Raw genomic sequence first — 20,528 nt, forward strand, 5'->3', positions numbered from 1 at the left:
AGAGAGAGAGAGAGAGAGAGAGAGAGAGAGAGAGAGAGAGAGAGAGAGAGAGAGAGAGAGAGAGATTATCTACACTAACTGATGTGGCTGCTGATTCACCAGGCAGAATAAATAATTAGGTCACAATCGCATATATGGCCAAGCACTCACGTTCCTTGTCTGGTGCATGACTGTGTGTGCACACATACACTGAGTCAACCCAAGGTCCCTCCCAAAGAAAGACTCAGTCTTTACAGGCCACCAGCTGGCACAAGGAACTACAACAGAGCAGGGGTCGGTACCAGAATTCCTGTGCTTCTCCAGGTACCTGCTTATCTTATCTTTGCTTACAGCCTCAGCTGGGAGGGTGAAGGGAGTGTCAGAGGATGCAGGGCTTAGAGAACGGAAGGGAGTCAAAGCACTTGTTTACATGATCATCTGCATCCTTCCTGTGTAATGGCTATAATTCACAGCCCAGATCTCCGGGTTCCTCAAGGTAAGCCCTGCCCTGCTGGAGACATACATATGACTGACAGTGAGCTGACCTGGGTTTCCTAGGTAGGCAGCTGCTTCATTTCTGCCCTTTGCAGATGTGCTTGGGGACCGTGAATCTTGTATGGTACATTTGTCCTAGACCAGCAGTTCTCAGTCCTTAAGTTCCACTGGTCTCAGGGGACCCTTTAACAGAGTCCCCTAAGACCAGTGGAAAACACACACGTTTACATCATGAATCATAATAGTACCAAAATAATAGAACAGTACACAGTTATGAAGTAGCAGCAAAAATAATTTTATGGTTGGGGTCACCACAACACGCAGAACTGTATGTATTAAAGGGTCGCAGCATTAGGACGGTTGAGAACCGCTCTTGTAGACCATGGTCTCCCTCATCTTTTTAAATAGGTTGAATTCTGATCTACATATAGCAAAATTGGCCTGTTGTTCAATGTGCAGCTTGGTGAGACCATATCAATAAAAATGTAAAAGGTTGGGGTTGGAGAGATGGCTCAGCGGTTAAGAGCACTGACTGCTCTTCCAAAGGTCCTGAGTTCAAATTCAGCAACCACATGGTGGCTCGCAACCATCTGCAATGAGATCTGATGCCCTCTTCTGGGGTGTCTGAAGACAGCTACAGTGTACTTACATGTAATAATAAATAAATCTTTAAAGAGAAATGTAGAAGGTTGCCTTCTAAAACATTTATATTGTGTGTACGCGATGTATGCATATAGATGTGTGCAAGTGTGCACACCTAGATGTTGGGTATCCTGCTTGCTCTCTGGAGACAAGATTTCTCACTGAACCTGGAGCTAGGCTGGATGCTAGCCAAATCCAGAAATTCTCTAGTCTCTGCCCCTGTGACACAGGCTGTAAGCATGTATGTCGATACCTTAGGTTTTAATGTGGGTTCTGGGTATCTGAACTCAGGTCTTCACGCTTGTGCAGAAAACATTCTTACCCACTGAGCCACCTCCCCCCTCTCCACTCCACTCTACCCTTGGCCCTGGAGCAAAGGTGTGTGGGTGTGTGAACTACCCAGAGGCTGTGTGTGAACTACCCAGAGGCTGCTTTTTCAATGGTAATGGTCGAATCATGTTTTGAGACTTCATGTCAATGACAATCAACAGTTTTCTATATAGCATCTGATTTAATACTCAGAGCCAGGGAAAGAAACGTCTGGCAATATCTCCTTTGCACATAGAGACATTAGAGGGTTTTTAAAAACGTATCTGGGACTCACATTTTCTAACGAGCCAGGACTCACCGCCTGACACCCATGGCTCCTGCCTCCCACCACTGTCACCACATCTCATCTGTTTCCTCTCCTTTAGTGGGCACAGAGCAGTCTCTCACCCCCAAGACCTGCTGGGTACCTAAGCCACCCACGCTGCTCTGATCCCAGCCTTCACTAGTCCTCGACTGCCATCTGTGAGAGCCACCCCGCTGTCCACATTCTCGGTCTCGGTGCCCCGAGTCTTCACATCATCACTTGTGCCTGACCTAGCTGGCTGCCCTTGTCTATGCTCAACCCAGGACTCAACTTTTTTGCTGTTGTTTTGTTTCTTTGAGATAGGGTTTCTTTGGGTACCCCGGAACTCACTTTGGAGATCAGGCTGGCCTCCAACTCTGGGAGATTCACCTGCCTCTGCTTCCCAAGTGGGGATTCAGCTTGTCTCTGGACTCTTCCCTGGCTAATTTGGTGGGAATTCCTGGCTCCTCCCTCAGCTGTGTGTTGTTATCTGATTAGCCTTAAGCCTAGCTGTGCTAGGGAGATGTGGCTCCATCAGCCCTCCGTGGCCTTACAGGTACCTCAGCTGCAGATGCAACCCACCGAACACAGGAAACATTGCACTTCATAGCAAGTATAGACTGGCTTTGTGGTTCCCTCACCTCTCATCCACATGATCTCCAGCGTGAGAAATAATCTAGAGAGGACAGGCAGTATGCAGGAAGACCTGTATAGGTCACAGGCAGATCGCACACTTTTACACAGGGGACTGAAGCTTTCACAGAGTCTGGTAACCTTGGCAGGTCCAGGAACCGATGGCATGGATGATGAGAGTCTCTGTACTCGGCCGCTTGCCTCACTGCTGAGGGCATTGGTTAAGTGAGTGTCTCTCCCCTCAGCGTCTGCCCCAGGGGTGAGCCTGTCCCTGAGGACTCAGTGTCACCTGTAGTGAGTGGTGTCCTGCACGAGCAAGTAGACTTCCTAGTGTTTTTCAGTTTCACGTTAACCTCACCAAGCAATTTCCTTGGCTGGACCTTGGAGACTTATCGCAGAAAATTCTAGACTGTCTTTGACAAGTCAGGTCCCAGAGGGCGCTCATGCATTTCAGGAGGCTGTGAGGCTGTCAATCAGCACGGGGTCAGTGCCCTACCACAGTGGCAGCCCACAGTGGCAGCCCACAGTGGCAACTCACTAACTCACTGTACCCTACAGTGACCGTGATTCTCTCCTTGCACTGAAGCAGCTGTGGGCCCTGGACAAGTCACTCCCTACCCTAGAATGTCATGTCTGACCTTCTCTCCCAGTCAGATCTTTGAGACTCTCTCTTACCGTCAGCTCAAAATGACATAGACGTCTCTGGCTGAGTCCCTCTATCATAATTCCAAAACCTTAAGACTCTGGTCATGGCACCCAGCTCCTTCCAAGATCTCCCATGTCTTTATATTTCCAGTGAGCACAGTCACTCTTTCTAGAAATCCTTGATAACCCTGGGACTGACTCTGTGTGACCCCCCCTAACACACACACACACACACACACACACACACACACCAGCATCCCCACACAGGCGTCTTCCGTTGCTTGCACCTTGTCGAGCTTTGTCTCTATCTTCCCCTCAGCAGGAATTGCCCCCTGCCTGCCTCCTGCAGCCCCTCAGATGACATGCTGGGGGTCCTTGTTCTGTCCCTTTCCTTCAGACTCCCCCTTTCTGGCTGTGTTCCAGATAGCTGGTCATTCTTAATGCCCTCAAGACCAGGTGTAGGGCTACAGGAGGGGCCTGGACTAGAGCCTCAAGATTGAACAGATTTCCACCTCTCAAGATTGTGACCCTCTGGCTCTTGGTACCACTTAGCGTTAGAGTTCTGGGCTGGCCTAGTTTGGACCTCTGCCCCATGGGTCATTCTTACTGCTGCTGTGTGTTGATTGTCTATATTTGAGATGGCTTCACAAACTCACATGCAGGGGAGACCTGGGTTCAAACCTTCATCACTCCTAAACTTGTGTATTTAAATCACCGACATAATACAAGCTATTTTAGTTTCTCTGTGCCTCACTTGCTCCCCATAAACGGAGTTGACAGAACCTACGTCAGGATGGCTTCAGGAAGGTTAGGTGACTTGGGACAATAGTCATGCCAGGTGCCTGACTTCCAGCAAGTGGTCAGCAAGTGGCTTTAGGATGGTGGCTACTGGTTGTGAGCTCTGTCGTTACTGTTACTGTTGGGCCAGACTCAGAATGTTTGGATCAAGTGGCTTGAAGGAGGATTGGTTCTTAAGCACAGAGAGCCCCCTGGTGGTCAACCTGGGAAGGTGCACACAAAAAGGCGGTTGGGTTTTTGGACCTGAGAGTGCTTCTCTGAGGACCTTGGAGTGGAACATGACTAATTTGATGGTCCCAAAACACAGTTCTTTTGATCTGAATAGCTTGTGTTAGAAGAGAGTGACTGGCGGCCTGGGTGTAGCTCCGCTGATGGACGGTCCCAGCACGGCATAAATGGAACGTGGCAGTGAAAGTAGGGTGAGAAGCCTGAGTTTACTTTCAGCTGCATAGTAAGCTCGAGGGCAGCCTGGGCTACGTGAGGCGCTGTCTAAAGAAAACTAACTCGTGATGTCCTCATTGTTAGGGGCTGGCTGACACTGCTGTTTACAGAGCTTAACCTTCACTGTCAACCAGACTAGATTTGGAATTACTCTGGGCACGTCTTAGAACTCTCCAAAGAGGCTTAGCTGAATCAATCTTTGAATGGATTGCAGGTCCCGCTGAGTTGACAGTATTATCCATCACACTAACCAATGTGATATTATTTACTATATTTGTCTATTGAAAAAAAAAAAAAAACAAGAATTCCAGGAGGACTTTGGTAAAAAAGCAACGGGCATCATTGGTAGGAAGACAGTCTTTTCAATAAGTGGTGCTGACGACTGAGTACCCTCATCTAAAAAGCTGAGTGAGACCTGGGTCCATTAGTAAAACATAAAACTATAAAAAAAAATCATAAAATCACAGAAGCCATCATAAAGAAAATACAGACCATCTTTGGTATAACAGTGGCTATTAGGATCACCCAGGAGACACCTGGTTATGTCCTCGAGGGAGTTTCTTTCTTTTCTTTAAGGTTTATTTATTTTATGTATGTGAATACACTGTAGCTGTCTTCAGACACACCAGATCCCATTACAGATAGTTGTGAGCCACCCTGACTGAGGTTGCTGGGAATTGAACTCGGGACCTCTGATAGAACAGTTAGCACTCTTAACCACTGAGCCAACTCTCCAGCCCCACCTTGAGGGAGTTTCTAGAGAGGTTTAACTGAGGGGGAAGACCAGCCCTGAGTGTGGGATGGAGTCTCAGACTGGGTAAAATGGAAAGAATACAAGTCCAGCTGGACAGCAGTATGTATCACACACGGAGGGAAGAATTGCTAAGGTAGACTGCCTGGAAAGTTCTGCCATGTTGTGAAACGTGTGGTGTAATTCCGGTGTTTGAGAAGCTGAGGCAGAAGGAGAGAAATTGTCCCATATGATATAATTAAGGTCGATGTCCTGTTACAACACCAGGAATGAGCCCTACTGTGTACTATGCACTTTGGCTCCTGGTGTACCTACATTGGTTCACTGATGTAAGAAACATGTCGTTCTTTTGAGGGGTGCCTATGCATGAGTAAGAGGCTTGAGTGTCTTCCACGCAAGACCTATTGAGAGCCTCTCTGACAAGAACAGGGGATGTGGCTCCAATTGGTAGAGTCTTGCCTAGCACACATGAAGCTCTGATGTCTATTCCCGACGCACACCCAGCACTCAGGAGATGGAGGTGGGGGATGGGGACTTTGAGGTCGTCCTTGGCTGCTTACTGAGTTGGGATGTATCCAGCCTGGGCTACATGAGGTCTTAAAAGAAGCTCTCAGAACAAGAGTCAGGTCAAAGCTGATGGAGGATGTATTCGCGTGCAGTGGAGCTGAGCAAGGCAGCCTACCTACCTGACTGCAGAGCCCTGAGTCCACATGGATATCGAACACTGGCCATCTGTGACTGACTGGACTTTCCAGGCTCAGGTCGCGACAGCCGCCAGGGGAAGTCCCACTGAGCAGCGGAGCAGTAGTTGCCGGGTCCCCAAGACTTGTTATGTTGTGAGGCCCCTACTGCAGCCATCCCATGTGGTGCCGAGAAACGACGTCTTGAGCCTCGGACTATTGACATGCTGGTGCTCCAGAACCTTAGTTTCCCCATCTTTGTATTGAGGAGCTTGGGGCTGGGGCGCTGGTTCAGCTGGTAAGAGTGACACCAAGCCTGACGACTTAAGTTTGATCCCTGGGAGCTACTTGATGGAAGGAGAGTACTAATTCCCACAAGTTGTCCTCTGGCCTCCAAACACATATACAAATAGATTAAATGATGATGGTGGTGGTAATGATTTAAGACAGGGTTTCTCTGTGTAGCCCTGGCTGTCTTGGAACTCACTGTGTAGACCAGGCTGGCCTTTAACTCAGAGACCTGCCTCTAACTCACAGAAATCCTCCTGCCTCTGTCTCCCAAGTGCTGGGATTAAAGGCACGTACCATCATGCTCAGTTCGAAGATTTTTTTAAAAAATTGAACTTGAGAAGGAGTATTAGAATCAGAAGCATTTCTCCAAAATAGTGTTCTGGCCCTGCTCAGACCTCCGGCTTCATGTCTAGTTAAGCTCTAGAGTCTAGCTTAGCAGGTGTCAGAGTGATAAACCCTTCCAGTTCCTGGATTCTTTATGAACCTAGACTTGGACACATTCTCTTAACATGGCCCTGACCCAGCCTGAAATGCTCGAAGTGACACAGAAAAAAATAACAGTAAAAAAAAAAGATATTTATTGTTAAAAAAAAAAAAAATCAAATGGCCACCAAAGCCACTTGTGCAATCAGTCACACCCAGAGTCACACATGGCCGACGGATGCGCCCTCCCATGCAGCAGTCTCTCTGAACAGCTCTGTGGGTGGGAGTCTCTTCCCCTTGACTTCTAACTCCAAAACCACACATGTGAAAAGGCAGTGGACCAGAGAGGGACTGGCAGAGGGCAGAGTGTTCAGGCCACTACAGGCCTCCCTAGCTTCCAGTCTCTGTCACTCCCAGCTACATAACTTTCTACACATGTGCGCATACACACACGGTCCATGGGTGCCCACATGTGCAGACACGTGCCCACACTGATCCTCCATGCACAGGGCTGAGTCAGTGTGGGTAACACTTGATTGGCAGGCGTCTATGATAAAGGGGAGGGAGAAGGCAGGGTGTCTGGCCTTGCTGGCTGACTTTCCACCTCTACCTGGTCCTGGATGGCAGTTGAAGTCCTTGTGTCTAAACAAGAAGAAACCCTCTTGGGAAAACACATCCAGACAGCAAGGTTGAAAAGTGCCTAAGAAAATTTTCAAATGAACTACTTCCTTCTTGCTCCTGTCTGAAAGTGCCTGGGAAGTTTGGGACAATTAACTCAGCATTCCGAGAGATCTGAATTCTTCAGCGCAGAAGGTCTCAGGGAGGACCCCGCCGGCAGAGGGGGGACAAGTCCTGAAGCTTCAAGAACAAGACTTCCAGAAGAGGGAAGTCCAAGTGACTCAACGTCCAAGACTGTTCTTGCTGCCAGTGCTCAGAATAGTGCTGGCATGAGACACTTGGCATAGATGTCCCAAAGGTACACACAAAGCAGATACTCAGGTGACGGTAGTACCTGCTTACAGGCTGCCTACCCTTTAGTCCCTTAGGAGACCACTGCATGGATCTCAGAAGGTTCCGGTCTCTTCTCCACAGTAGATGAATGCTGGTTGCCTACTGGGCACAAACCTGCCTGCCCCATGAAGGGCCTGTGAGAAGCTGTAAGAATGTGGCCCAGACACGCTGAGCTGGTGGTTGGAGCTCTTTCTTGCTGGGGCTGGGAGCTGGCAGATCTGAGGGATTAACCCTCCTAGTTCTCACCCCAGTGTGCACCCGTCTGGGCACCTCCTCTTTCCTGGGGCCCTACCGCCATTTTTACAGCTCTACCTTCAGCTTCCCCTCACCCTCAAGGACAAGCTGGGGACCTGAAGAGCACATTTTAAGAGATGAACGTCTGGACTGGGGATGTGCTGGCTTCCCTTTTTCCTCCCAGCCACACCCAACTCACTTCCCATGACATTGGGAGACTGTGTGAGGGCCAGGGCTTCCCCCATGCTTTCCTCTGAGAGCAGGAAGCTAGAACATGACTTCCTCGCAACTTCCATAGTCACTCTCTACCATATCTGAGCCCTCGTAGTTGGGAGGAGCTCGAGGTTGGTTCCGACCTGGGGCAGGCCCACCATTCACTTCACAGTCAGCATAGGATGGCCCAGCTCTGCTGAGGCGCATGCTCACCCCCTTATAGCCCCCCTCTGCCAGGCACGGCCCACCCCCTCCCTGGCGGAACTGTGAATGGTAGTAGCTGATAGCTGTGTACTCGTTGAGACAGGGGGCAAGCAGATGTTCCCGGGGGCTGGGAGGCCGTGGAGGTATCAGGTCTTCCAGGTTCTGGTTGCTGTAACGGGGTGGGAGGGGTGCCCGCTTGTTTTCCAGTTCCAGGGGGAAAGGGAAACCCCCATAGAGCCCAGTAGGATCTGGCATCACGGCGGGACTAACATGGCGTCGAGGAGAGGGTGGCAGAGGTCCCTGCATTGCTTCAGGATGTGGATATTCCCATTGTTCCTTCCTCGAGTAAGTTGGAGGCCAGACTGCAGCTCCACTTGGGTATACTGAAAGAGAACAGTAAGACTTGGTGAGGTCTGTGTTTCTGTGGTGCATTCTAGCAAGCTGTACAGGGGCTATCAATGACTTGACATCTGGTAGGGATGGCTCAGGGAGCTGGTGGGCATGTGACCTATCTGTACATGTCGTCTCTGGAAGCTGGGATGGATCTACAATCCAGTGAAGGCAAATTGGAGCCTGAGGTTAAACTCAACGCCAGCCCATCTTGCGAATCTCCACTGCTGTACTGACTAGTTTTGTGTCAACTTGACACAGGCTGGAGTTATCACAGAGAAAGGAGCTTCAGTTGGGGAAATGCCTCCATGAGATCCAGCTGTAGGGCATTGTCTCAATTAGTGATCAAGGGGAAAGGGCCCCTTGTGGGTGGAACCATCCCTGGGCTGGTAGTCTTGGGTTCTATAAGAGAGCAGGCTGAGCAAGCCAGGGAAAGCAAGTCAGTAAGGAACATCCCTCCATGGTCTTTGCATCAGCTCCTGCTTCCTGACCTGCTTGAGTTCCAGTCCTGACATCTTTGGTGATCAGTAGCAATGTGGAAGTGTAAGCTGAATAAACCCTTTCCTCCCCAAATTGTTCTTGGTCATGATGTTTTGTTAAGGTATAGTAACCCTGACTAAGACAAATTGGTACCAGAAGTGGGCTTGGTGATGGCATGGTGCCTATCATAGGAGGTGATGGGATGAGAGGAGGCTTGGAAGGAGTCCCCTTATCCTACACCCGTCTCTGCCAAAGACAAGTTGAGATTTAGAGCAACTCATTTCATCTTTATGGCCTCGGTGACATGCCACGACTATACCTGTTGTAACTACTGGAGAACATACCAGAAAAAATAGAAGGCCCTTTACAAATCTACCTCCTTCTGAACCAAAGATGAAAGGGGCTGTAGTTTCCTTCTCTGGGCCAGCTAAATCTCACTTCCAGATTGGACTGCTAGAACTTTTTCCATTTCCAGAACAGCACAAGGGTGCAGACATCCCCACTTCATTCCCGAGTCCACCCAAGACCATCAAGTCTACCTTTTATGACGTGAACATAAATCAGTCCTATGGTGTGACTTGGAGTTTAGAGAACTGTGTCATGGAACAGACATGATGAGCTGCAAACTCTGGGTCAAGGGACTTAGCGTCTTCTCCAGTCATCTATGCACTGTGACCTGGAATGCATCCCTACATGACCCATACCCAGAGATTGGTTTGATCAATGGCTATTCCATTGTATACCAAAGTGTATACCAATGTGTATACTAATGGAGTATTTCGGGCTTCCACCCCCTTCCATACATCCCTGAGCCACAGGACTTTTGGTTATACTGACCCAGCTCCTCGCTTGACCAGGTTCTCTTGATGATGGGCTCGTGGCCAGGGTGGGAGGAGACTACAGCTGGTGGAAACCTGGGAGGCACACTGCACACCATCGGCCGCTGTTTGGAGCTAGGTCCAAAGGTGACAAGTTCATTTGGAACTGAGGTCTTACTGGGCTCCAGTTGGTTTAAGTCATTGCAGGAGCCGGCGTTAAGGGGATCGAGCTCAATGGCAGGCGAAGCTTGGGTGTCGACACCAATGCTCCTGGCTAGGAGGTCTGGATCCTCCATGGCCACTGGCTTGTGAGACTTGCAGCGACGGCAGTAGAGGAGGAGTCCCACGGTGGCAATGATGAGGAGAGGTAAGGCTACTATGATTACGAGAAACTCCTGCTGTCCCCAGTCCCCTCTCTTAATCTCAGGAGTGATGAGACAGTGTCCTCCAGAGCAACCCCTTGCTTCCATCTCACACCTGCAGAGATTAAGAAGTACTTAGTGGATTCTTGAAGGTCCCTCTTTTAAAAAATATTTAATGCATGAATATTTTGTTTGCACGTATGTCTGTGCATCACATGTGTGTCTGATGCTCTCTGAGGCCAGAAGAGAGAATAATATCCTACAGACCATTCGTGAGCCACCATGTAGGGGCTGGGAATCAAACCCAGGTCCTCTGAAAGAGCAACAAGTGCTCTTAACCACTGAGCTATTTTTCCAGCCCCATGGGATAGAGGCCTCACCCCCAATCTTGTGATTTCACCATCCCCACTCGTGTGAGTGTGTGTGTGTGTGTGTGTGTGTGTGCAGTCTGAGGCTGGAGACATAGCTCAGTGGGTAAGGGCACCTACTGTTTAGGTGTGAGGTACTGAGTTTGAATCGCTAGCATCCACACAAAAATCTAGCTGTGTTGGCCCCAACATGTGAAGAGCAGAGACAGGAGGCTCACCAGGCCTTGTTGGCCCTCAGTACTGTGAGACCCTGTCTCACAAGAATAAGACAGAAGGCAACAGAGCAGAACACTAGGCATCCTCCTCTGGACACCTCATATTATTGGGTGCATGTGCCTCCACATATACAAATATGCATACAAGTATACATGTGTGTATGAGCGCATATTCATATGAATGCACATGTGTGTGAAGACAGAGGTCATCTTGGATGTCATTTCATAGGCACCACCCACCTTGTTTTTGAAACAGGGCCTCTCAGTTGGTGAGAGACTTACTAAGTGAGGCTGGTTGGCCAGGAAGTTTCAGGAACTTGGCCTATCTCTGTTCCTTGAGAAGTCACAAGTGTACACCACCACACCCAACACTTTTACGTGAGTTCTGGGGATTGAACTCAGATCTTCAAGCTTGCAAGGTAGGAAAGCGTGTTACCTACCAATTGAGCCATCTTCCCATGGTCAAGCACAGGATTCAGAAGCAGCCTCATTTGTGACCATGCAACCTGCCAATATCCATTCCTTCCAATGACATCCAGGCCTAGGATATTCTCTCCACCAATGAAGTAAGATTCTACAGCTGTGGAGACATCTGGTCTACCAGGCTGTCCCCTAGGAAGAGTGTCTATCTACCAGATACAAGTCAGCTGAGGCCCAGGAATAGAAATCAGGTAGAATGCTACCTGCTGCTCTTCACTGAGCCCTAAGAAGCCAGCATGGTCCTGCACAGCTTAGCTGCTTTACATGCGACCACTGCTTGGAGGAAGTACTAATTGTCAACCTGACAGGATCTTGAAGCATCCAGGAGATGGATGGCCGTGCGGGCATACCTGTGTGGGATTACTATGATTACATTAACTTAGATAGGAAGACATGCCCACTGTGGGCAGCACCATTCCCTGGCTAGGATACTAGGCTGTACCAGTAGAGAAAGGAAACTGAGCAGCAGTGTGCATTCATTTCTCTCTGCTTCCTGACTGTGGATGGGGCCAGCTGCTTCAAGCTCTTGCCCCTTGACATCCATGATTGACTGTACCTGTGAGCCAGAATAAATCCTTCCTCTCTTAAGTTGCTTTAGTCAGATTATTTTATCACAGCAACAGGAAGAGAACCTAAGACACTATGTGACCTCCCAGGCCATCTTCAACTTTGCATTCCCTGGTATAATTTCCTTAGAAAACATCTGTTGTTTTCCACTTTGAAGGGATTGGGGAGAAAAGTTCTCCCACCCCAGCTGAGGCCCAAATATCTCTCAGTGCTTAGAATTTCACCACAAGTACCTTGTTCTGCAGTGCAAATGCTGTGTTCTGTTCCCCAGGTTCCTCTTTTAAAACACAAACACCACTTTCCTGGCCTGCCCCCACGTACCCTCCAATGACCCCAATACATACCATTTTACATCAGAACAGGCAGGGAGCAGGAGAGTAATGATGGCTGCCGGGGACTCGAGTCATTGAAATACTGGATAATCTTGGGAAGCCCTTTCCCTCTATGGGCCTCAGTTTCCCATCTCCAAAACAGTGGGAAGACTACGCCATTGACTTTCCTTTCCTTTCCTTTCCTTTCCTTTCCTTTCCTTTCCTTTCCTTTCCTTTCCTTTCCTTTCCTTTCCTTTCCTTTCCTTTCCTTTCCTTTCCTTTTTAAAGATGGTAGGTCTTAGACCAGATTGACCTTGAACTACTATGCATGCATAGATAATTTGTGTGGGGGTTGTTAGGGACAGGGACACAGAAATCACCAGGCTATGCTGGCCCCCAGTACAGTGGGGTGTGTGTGTGTGTGTGTGTGTGTGCCTTTGAATATATGAGAGCAGTGAGTGTCTTCGTTTATCACTCCCTCCCTATTCCTCTGAGACAGCGTCTATCCCTGAGCCTGGTGCTTTTGTTTTCTTGGCCGGGCTGGAAGCCAGCAGGTCACAGGCATTCATGGAACACATGGCCCATTATGTGGGTGCTGGAATCTTAACTCTCACACTTACGATTGAGCAGCAAGTACCCTTAACCAATAAGCTATCCCTCCAGTCTGGATCTTGACCTTGACCTCCTAAGTGCTGGGACTGCAGTCATGAGCCACTGTGACTGGTGGTCAATGATTGTTATATCCAGGCTGACTACACGGGAATCTCCTGGGAGCTTGTTAAAGTAAAATCAAGGCCCATTCTAGGTCATCCTGAGTTTATCGGTTCATAGTTCCCTCCTATGACTCCTTAAAGGTTCCTAAGCTTGGGGGCTCCAACACTACCTACCTGTCCAAGTGCTTCGTTTCTAGGTTTCTAGACTGTCTCTCCTTCCCCAACAACCCTCATGGCCTGGCCTAGCCTCGGGCAGGGTGCACAGTTTTGCAGTGGGGTCTGAGACAGAACCATTCCCGAGCCCAGGGGAATCAGTTTCCCCAAGTGTCTCTGGGACACACAGTACAAAGGAAGTGTGGTCATTCTCTGCAGATGTCAGCCAGAGTTGACATGCTCTAAAGAGCTGTTGAGCTGTGTGGCTTCCTGGTCCCTTGTTATGGTCTGGTTCAGATGGATGGGAATTGGGCTTGGGAAACCACCTTTTCCCACAAACCTTTCCTCCCACAGTATCCTGATGTAAGAAAGTCATAGGAGGAAAAGGCCCAGAGAGTGGGCCTTCTGAACTCACATTGGCCTCCCTAGAGGCGAGAGGGCAAAGAACACTCCCTAACGTCCCAGTGTAAGGAGTCAGGGCATGTGGCTTTTTGGGCTTACCTGTCACCTGTGTAAGGGTGAGGGCAGTTACAGGAAGTGCCTTCAGGGGAGGAGACACATGTGCCACCTTCTTGGCAGGGCGCAGAAGTACAATTCTCCCTTCCAAGTTCACAGTTCCTGCCAGAGAACGGAAGGGGGCACCTGCACAGGTATCCTGGGAGAGAGAGGAAGGTGGGTAAGCAATAGGCTAGTAGTTGGGGGCCCCAGTAAAACCTGTGTCTTTGTGCTGTAGTTCAAGAATCATTTATCTGCTGGATGCTAGTGGCTTGCCCGAGATCACCCTGGGCTGTGGTGAGGGACCCTACCCTGTCAACTCTACAGTGAGACACAGGGATAGGTCACTGTCAGGGGCCTTTGGGATAACCCTTGGGGTCATCTTCCCAGTCCATACCTGATCCAAGGGCAGGTGAACAGCTCCCACCATTGAGGCACGGGTTCTGGCTGCAGGCCGTGGCAGGCCAGCAGCACTGGCTGAGGGCCCGTGTCTCTAGGCGGCCTGCCATCTTCTTTCTGTGGCCAAGCAGCTCTAACCTCTCACTGTTAACCACAAGAGCATCCAGGCAACCTTCAAAGCCCAGGGAGACATTTGAGGAAGGATTCGAGGGGACAAGGCCACCCAGAAGTAGGTGTCTCTCAGTCCTCAGACCCTGACATTCCTCTGGGATGACAAGGGAAGTGTTGTCTGCGGTGTCAACCAACAGATGAACAGAAGTGTCCCTCTCCTCCAATAGCATGGAGTGCCACTGTCCATCATTCACAGGATGCTTGGAGGAAAGATTTCCATAGAAACCACCGGGACAGCGGTATTCCAGATGGAGGAAGCCATTGACCAGCTGAGAGAAAGCACAGAGAGCCATCAGCAAAACAAGAATTTCTGTCATCCTGTGACAGGCTTTCAGTTGTTCTTCCCCCACCCCCACCCCCACCCCCACCCCACACCCTTTGCTATGCAGCCAAGGATAACCTTGAACTCCCGAGCCTCCTGCCTCTACCTCCTAATTTGATAGAATTAACAGCTGTTCACCATCCCATCTCATGCACATGGTGCTGGGGATTACATCTACTTCTTGGTGCATGCCACCAACTGGGCTACATCCCCATTTCCAAGAATCTTCAAATGCTTCAGAGATTGTCTCTGAAGACTCCAAATGTCCTCAAAATCCCATCCAGTCCTCACCATATTTCATGGAAGGGTCAAGATCCCATTGGACAGCTGGGGAACCTGAGACCCAAAGATACCTTAGTGATGGGATCATTAGTGACTGTGAATAGACCAGCTAACCTAGCCTAAGTGTTCAGTTCCAGACTAGCAAAAAACTAAACAACGCCAAGGTGGAGGGGACCCGAGGAGAGATTCTTCAGTCCTTCTCATTCCCCTCCACCTTCTTCCTTGTCTTCTCCTTTTCTCGCCTCCTTTTTCTTCCTTCTCATATTCCCCCAGTACTTCCTCCTCTCTCTCCTCTCCCTCCTCCTCTCCCCTTTCCCCTCTTCTTAGGGTGACCCAGAGCCTTGCACGCACTAGGCAAGCTCTCCCTCATTAAGCCCACCCCCCAGCTTCTTTCTGATCCAAGTGTTCTTGTCTTCCTGGATGCCATACTCCAAGTATAATTTTTTTTTTCCTAAGCCCATTTGAAGGCTCATGCTTCAGACCCTTCTCTGTGGCTCTGTCTTCTGTCTTCTCTCTTCATTGGACTGTGCGCTAAGGGTCTTAGCCTGTTTGCTGAGCTACACTCCCTGGTGTTCTCAGGCAGCCTTATGGCTTTCAGTAACATGCTATTGACCCTGCGTCTCTCCAGTCCTACCCCAGACCTCTCTCACAACACTAGACTGGTTATGCTACCTCCTTCTGGAAGCCCACATGTCTAACCCGAGCTCCCAATAACCCCCAACCTCTTCTACTCAGGTCTTCAGCTGCAGCTCCACCCTTCCAGTGGCTCAGGCCAAACTACACCCCCATGCTCTCTCTCTCTCTTCCGTGCACCAGGAAAGGCTATTGGCTTCTAATTCCTTCCTAAAGCTGACACTTTCTTCACAGTGAACTGTCATTAGCCTGATGTCCACAAGCCACCCTCACTCCCCTGGGTTATTGGCGCTTCCTCCTCCTGTCTGGATCTCTCTGTTCCTCTAAACTCTATTCTCAAGCCAAGCACCATGGTGACAATAAGGCAGACCATTGTGTTTGCTACAGGTCTTCTGAAACCCTCTGTTCTGCTCAGATGAAAGCAAAGTCTTTACAATGACCTCTGAGACCTTCCCTGATTCACTCCCCCCAATTCCATTACACTTTGACCCCCCCCTGCTGTGAGGTCTGTCCGCCTTGCCTGCATCACAAGATCCATGTAGACCTGGGCTATTGTTTAAGAATGCCAGCAGCCAAGCGTGGGAGAGCCAATAAAAAGTTAAAAACAAGAAGAATGCCAACAGTCTCCTGTTGTTCATCCAACTGGCCATCACAACCAACGTGCCCAGACAGCTACCTCCCTGTGATGTGTTTTCTCCATCGGCAACTAATGACCATGGAAACACACATCCGGGTGTGTCTATGAGGGAGATTCTAGAACGGCTTAACTAAGGTGGGAAGACTATCCTGAATGTGGCATGGGGTCCTGGGCTGGATAGAAGAGGGAAGGGAGTTGGGCGCCAGCATCTATCTCTCCTGTGGCATGGGGTCCTGGGCTGGATAGAAGAGGGAAGGGAGTTGAGCGCCAGCATCTGTCTCTCCCTGCTTCCTGACGGTGGGTGTGACTTGACCAGGCAGCAGATAAGAGTTCCATGGGACAAAAAAAGAATCCTTGAGAAACTGAGCATTAATGAGCATGTCGCTGCAGCCCCCTCCCATGCCCCGGGAGACCCCTCCTTTCCGTTGCTGCCTGCCTTCCCTTCTCCCTTCGGGGCCCCACTGTCCCCCTCCCCGGTCGTCGTCCTTTCTTTCCCCTCTGCAGGGATATGTAGGGGGGCGTACAGCAGTGAGGTGGGGGGGCAGGGATGATGGGTGCAACATTGCATGGGCAGGAGTGGGAAGAACCCTCGGGCCCACAGTGGGGGGCAAGGACACTTGGAGGGGGCATCTTACACACACACTCACATACACACACACACACACACACACACACACTATTCTTACAGTGCCAGGGTTGTGTGAGCTCACATCCTTCTCCCTATCTTCCAGCAATTTCTCATTCCACAGAGCAAGCAGCCCCACCCCTGAATGGCCTGGGTTATGTATCTCCAGGTGGAAGTCCTGTGTCTGTGTGTTCTGATTGACAGTTGCACTCAGTGTCCTTGAAAAGCATGAGGGGGATCCTTTGCCAGGAATCGGCTCAGACATCCTCCCTGCATCCCTCATGTGCCCAGTCTGGGGTGCCCACAGAAGCCACTCAGGTGTGAGTCACCTTACCTTCAAGGAAATAGAGGTTGTTTCATTGGTGAACATCAGAAGGGCCCATGGCTGGAGCGTTTTCAGGTAGAAATGGATCTGCCAGTTCTGAGCCTCTAGGGGCCTATACCGCATGTAGCTCTGACCACTGAACCTCAAGGTGGTACCTGCAAATGAACACAAGGGGTCACTACCCTTGAGATGTCACAGATCCCTTAGGTCGACTTTGTCTCATTCAACCTTTGGGTGGCAGAGAGGACATTTCCCACATCTGATATATGAAGAGCCCAGGCTGGGATTGGGTGGATCACATTTCCAGAGCCACAAAGGGAGCTGGCCTGCCACCCTGCATGCCTCCCCCTGGGTACAGGTCCCACAGAATCACTTCCAGCCTGAGACGCAGGAACAGTAAGCTTCCACCATGAAGGAAGAAAAATCAGCTAATCAGGTGTGGGAAACCAAGCTTTTAAATCCCAGTGCTACCCATATATTTTGATAAATAAGATACCCAGAAAATTGATTCATGTGTCGTAAGTTCCTGATACCTGGGCAAGAGACTGTGGGAAAGGGCAATAAAGGAAAAAGAACGGGGAGGAAGCTTAGGTACAAGGAATCCCAAGATGCAAACACCTCAATGTGTTTTCCAAAACTCAATATATTAGTGTAGCAGGAAGGTCCGTCAAGGCTCAGAATGTGACCAGTGTCATAAAGTCCACCTTTAGGCTCCCTTCCGCCATACCCACCATGGGAATGCCAAAGGAAAGGATTACCCATGGTTTTGCAATGAGAACTTTAGCAGCACACCCACAACAGTCTCTTTGAGTGGTGTGCCAGGCTCCAGGTGGAGGATCAGTAGTGCAAGGTTCTGAAAGCCATGCACTAGTGTGTGACTAGCCTGGCCTCCATTGGAGGATGTATAGTTCCAGGCAGAACAATGCCTATCTTTAACACGGAAGGGACTGTTGACCCACATGAAGCCTGCTATACTGCAGGCTCTTTACAGCACCGACTGCTCCCATGTGGGTGGCAGCCAGCATCATCCTGGGCTTACAGTGGCCACCCATGGGCTATGTGCTATCTATCTATCTATCTATCTATCTATCTATCTATCTATCTGTAAGTTACTCCCCAAACCAATTGTGGGGGGTGCTGTTATTATTCTAGTTTATTGATGGGCAACAGGAATTTAGTGGACTTTACAGAACCCACGCAAGGACATGCCCAGAACCCACCCACTAGGAGGTAACAGAGCTGAGGTCTGAACCTATGTTGGGTCTACTTCTTGAGCTGATATTAGCAGGCTGTGGAGCTAACAGGCAGGAGCATCAGGAGCTCACATGTCTGCAGGCTTCTGTCAGGCTCTTTTCCAAGAGTACCTGAAATGTCCATCTCAGTCCTTACAGTAGCAAAGCCCATGGGTGTCGAGCGGTCAAAAGAATTCCCTCCAGGGTGAAGAAGTGAATCCTGGGAGCCTGATGCCCCAGTCTGTGCTTTTAGGCACTATTTCTATAGTAATCAACTGTTAACTTTCAGAACTCCAAAAGGCAGAGAGAACCTGAGGAGTACCCCATGACTATGCTTTGCGAAGTCACTCCCCCTGGTGTGTTGGTTTGTGGCATTTAGTTTGATTACAGCTATGCTCATGAACCTTGGTGGGAGTCTACACGGAGGCAGATAGCCAGGAGCCAGCAGTCCATCCCCAGTTCTTACCATTGCAGGAGCAGTTTTTCCCCAGGTGGTGTCGTGGTGTCAGGATGCTGAGCCTGGCTGTGCTGTAAGAGGGCCCCACCCTGGGCTCCAGGGACACTGTCTCTTGGCAGGTTTGATCCTGGCAGCTTGGCCCTTGGCATGGTACCACGGGCAGAGCTGACCTCATCAGAATTCCTACCGAGTGCTCCATCTCTTTGGCTGAGTGAGCTATGGCAGATGCCAGCTCCTGGAGATCATAGGAAGTTCCAGAATGCCCCTCAAAGACCAGAAGCACGTCCACCCCAGCTGTGGCCTCTGCAGGCTGCAGGCTGGCCAAGTGGATGTTGGCTCGTTTGATGTCCAAGATATTGCTGAGGAATCTCTGCAGGTTGCGCCAGTGATCACTCACGAGCTCCTCGGGGGTGAGCTGGTGGAAGCCCAGCCACACAGCTTGCTGCGGAGCCTCCTGCCCCATGTGCCACACGTGGACGTGGACCCCAGTGGTGGTGGTGAAGGTCCCGTCACTGACTGTGACATTAAACAAGTATCGGCCACGAGGCAGTCCTTGAGAGGCAATGATCTTGCCATCGGATGCACCCACTGTGAAGTACTTGCTCAGGCTTCCCTCCCGATCCAGGCTGTAGGTCAGTGTGTCCTGGGGGTCTCGGTCGGTAGCATGGATTTTACCTACCATGCCACCCTGAAATTCCTCCTCCCCCTTCGTGATGAAGATTTCCAGTGGGAGTGTGGAGGGTGGGTAGCGGCTCTGCTCCGTGACGTGTACTCTGACCAACGTGGAAGATGACAAGGGGGGGAGGCCACTGTCTGACACCTGAAGATAAAACAAAGAGCATTGGTACTCAAAAGCATCTCTATGTCCAGCTGATGTCCCTTCTCCACACCTGCAGAGACAGATGTTGCATGCTGTCACGTTTGGAAAAGGATAAACTCCAACGCACAGGGATGTGCTGGAGACTTTCCTAAGGTTTTGCAGAAGATATGGAAACAGAAAAACAACAAATTTCCCCAAGCCTCCTGAGTCCCAAGCCTCTTCCTAAATACCTCCCAATAAACTCCCACAAGTGTGCACGCGCACGTTTGCACTTACTTGTGTCTATGTGCATACGCTGACTGTGCCAGCTCTCCAGCACAGGCCGATCTTTTCGACTTCATCCCTTCTGAGCCCTCTACCCCAACTCTCTACCCTAGACTCTGGCAAGTTGGCAGGTTCCTCTGAGCAGTCGTCATACCCGTCCATGGCTGCTACCCCACTGAGGAAGAGCCTCTCTTTCCTACACGTTCAGAATGGGAGTGTGAATGTCATTCTCTGGACCAGTTGAGAGCTTTCTGTGGCCGGGCCCTCTGTTGTGGTCAGGGGACAGGCAAGATGAGTTACCAAACATGCAAGAGGCTTGGACAAAGCAAAGAAAATAGACAGGAAGACAAGCGAGGGACTGACTTAGGTCAGCGGGAGGTGAAGGCCTCTCTGAAGGAAGAGCAGGTAAGGGGTCCTGGGTGTGGACGAAGTGTCATGCCCAATTAAACAGGAAGGTGGCGGAGCAAAGGCGGGGAAGGCTGGGCTGGCCTCCACAGTGGGCTGAGGAGCACAAGGCTGTGGCACAGTGGTGAGAAACTCATGAAGGCTTTCAACAAGGATGGAATGGCCTCCTTAGCTAGGAGAACCAGGGCTGGAGGATGACCCAGTGCTTACGAGTGCTTGTGGCAAGCTTTGTTCTCAACACCCACAATGCTCACAGCTGCAGGCTCACAACTGCTTATAACTCCAGCTCCAGGGGCTCGAAGCGAGTACATAAATGAATATTAAAAACTTAGGGTGACTGTTCAACCTGGCTTGGCAAGGCTAGCTTAGAGTGTTGGCTGCTGTGGGTGGATTATCACCAGTGCTCAGTAGTTATACAAAACCCAAATGCTAAAATGCAATCCTCGGGCTGGAGAGATGGCTCAGCGGGTAAGAGCACCCGACTGCTCTTCCGAAGGTCCGGAGTTCAAATCCCAGCAACCACATGGTGGCTCATAACCATCCGTAACAAG

General features: G+C 50.1%; 1 protein-coding gene across 1 annotated transcript in view; it reads right to left on the reverse strand.

The window, feature by feature from the left end:
- Positions 1-6,524: 6,524 nt before the first annotated feature.
- Fat2 (FAT atypical cadherin 2) overlaps positions 6,525-20,528 on the reverse strand; it is a 91,879-nt gene continuing 77,875 nt past the window's right edge. The window contains exons 19-24 of the mRNA XM_021213675.2: positions 18,498-19,308; positions 16,809-16,954; positions 13,803-14,244; positions 13,412-13,565; positions 9,761-10,218; positions 6,525-8,436 (exon numbers count right to left, since the gene is read on the reverse strand). Of these exons, the coding sequence (XP_021069334.1) occupies positions 7,904-8,436; positions 9,761-10,218; positions 13,412-13,565; positions 13,803-14,244; positions 16,809-16,954; positions 18,498-19,308 (2,544 nt within the window). The 3' untranslated portion in view covers positions 6,525-7,903. The remainder of the gene's footprint in view (positions 8,437-9,760; positions 10,219-13,411; positions 13,566-13,802; positions 14,245-16,808; positions 16,955-18,497; positions 19,309-20,528) is intronic.

Source organism: Mus pahari, chromosome 14 (assembly GCF_900095145.1).
Source record: "Mus pahari chromosome 14, PAHARI_EIJ_v1.1, whole genome shotgun sequence".
Lineage (NCBI taxonomy): Eukaryota > Metazoa > Chordata > Mammalia > Rodentia > Muridae > Mus > Mus pahari.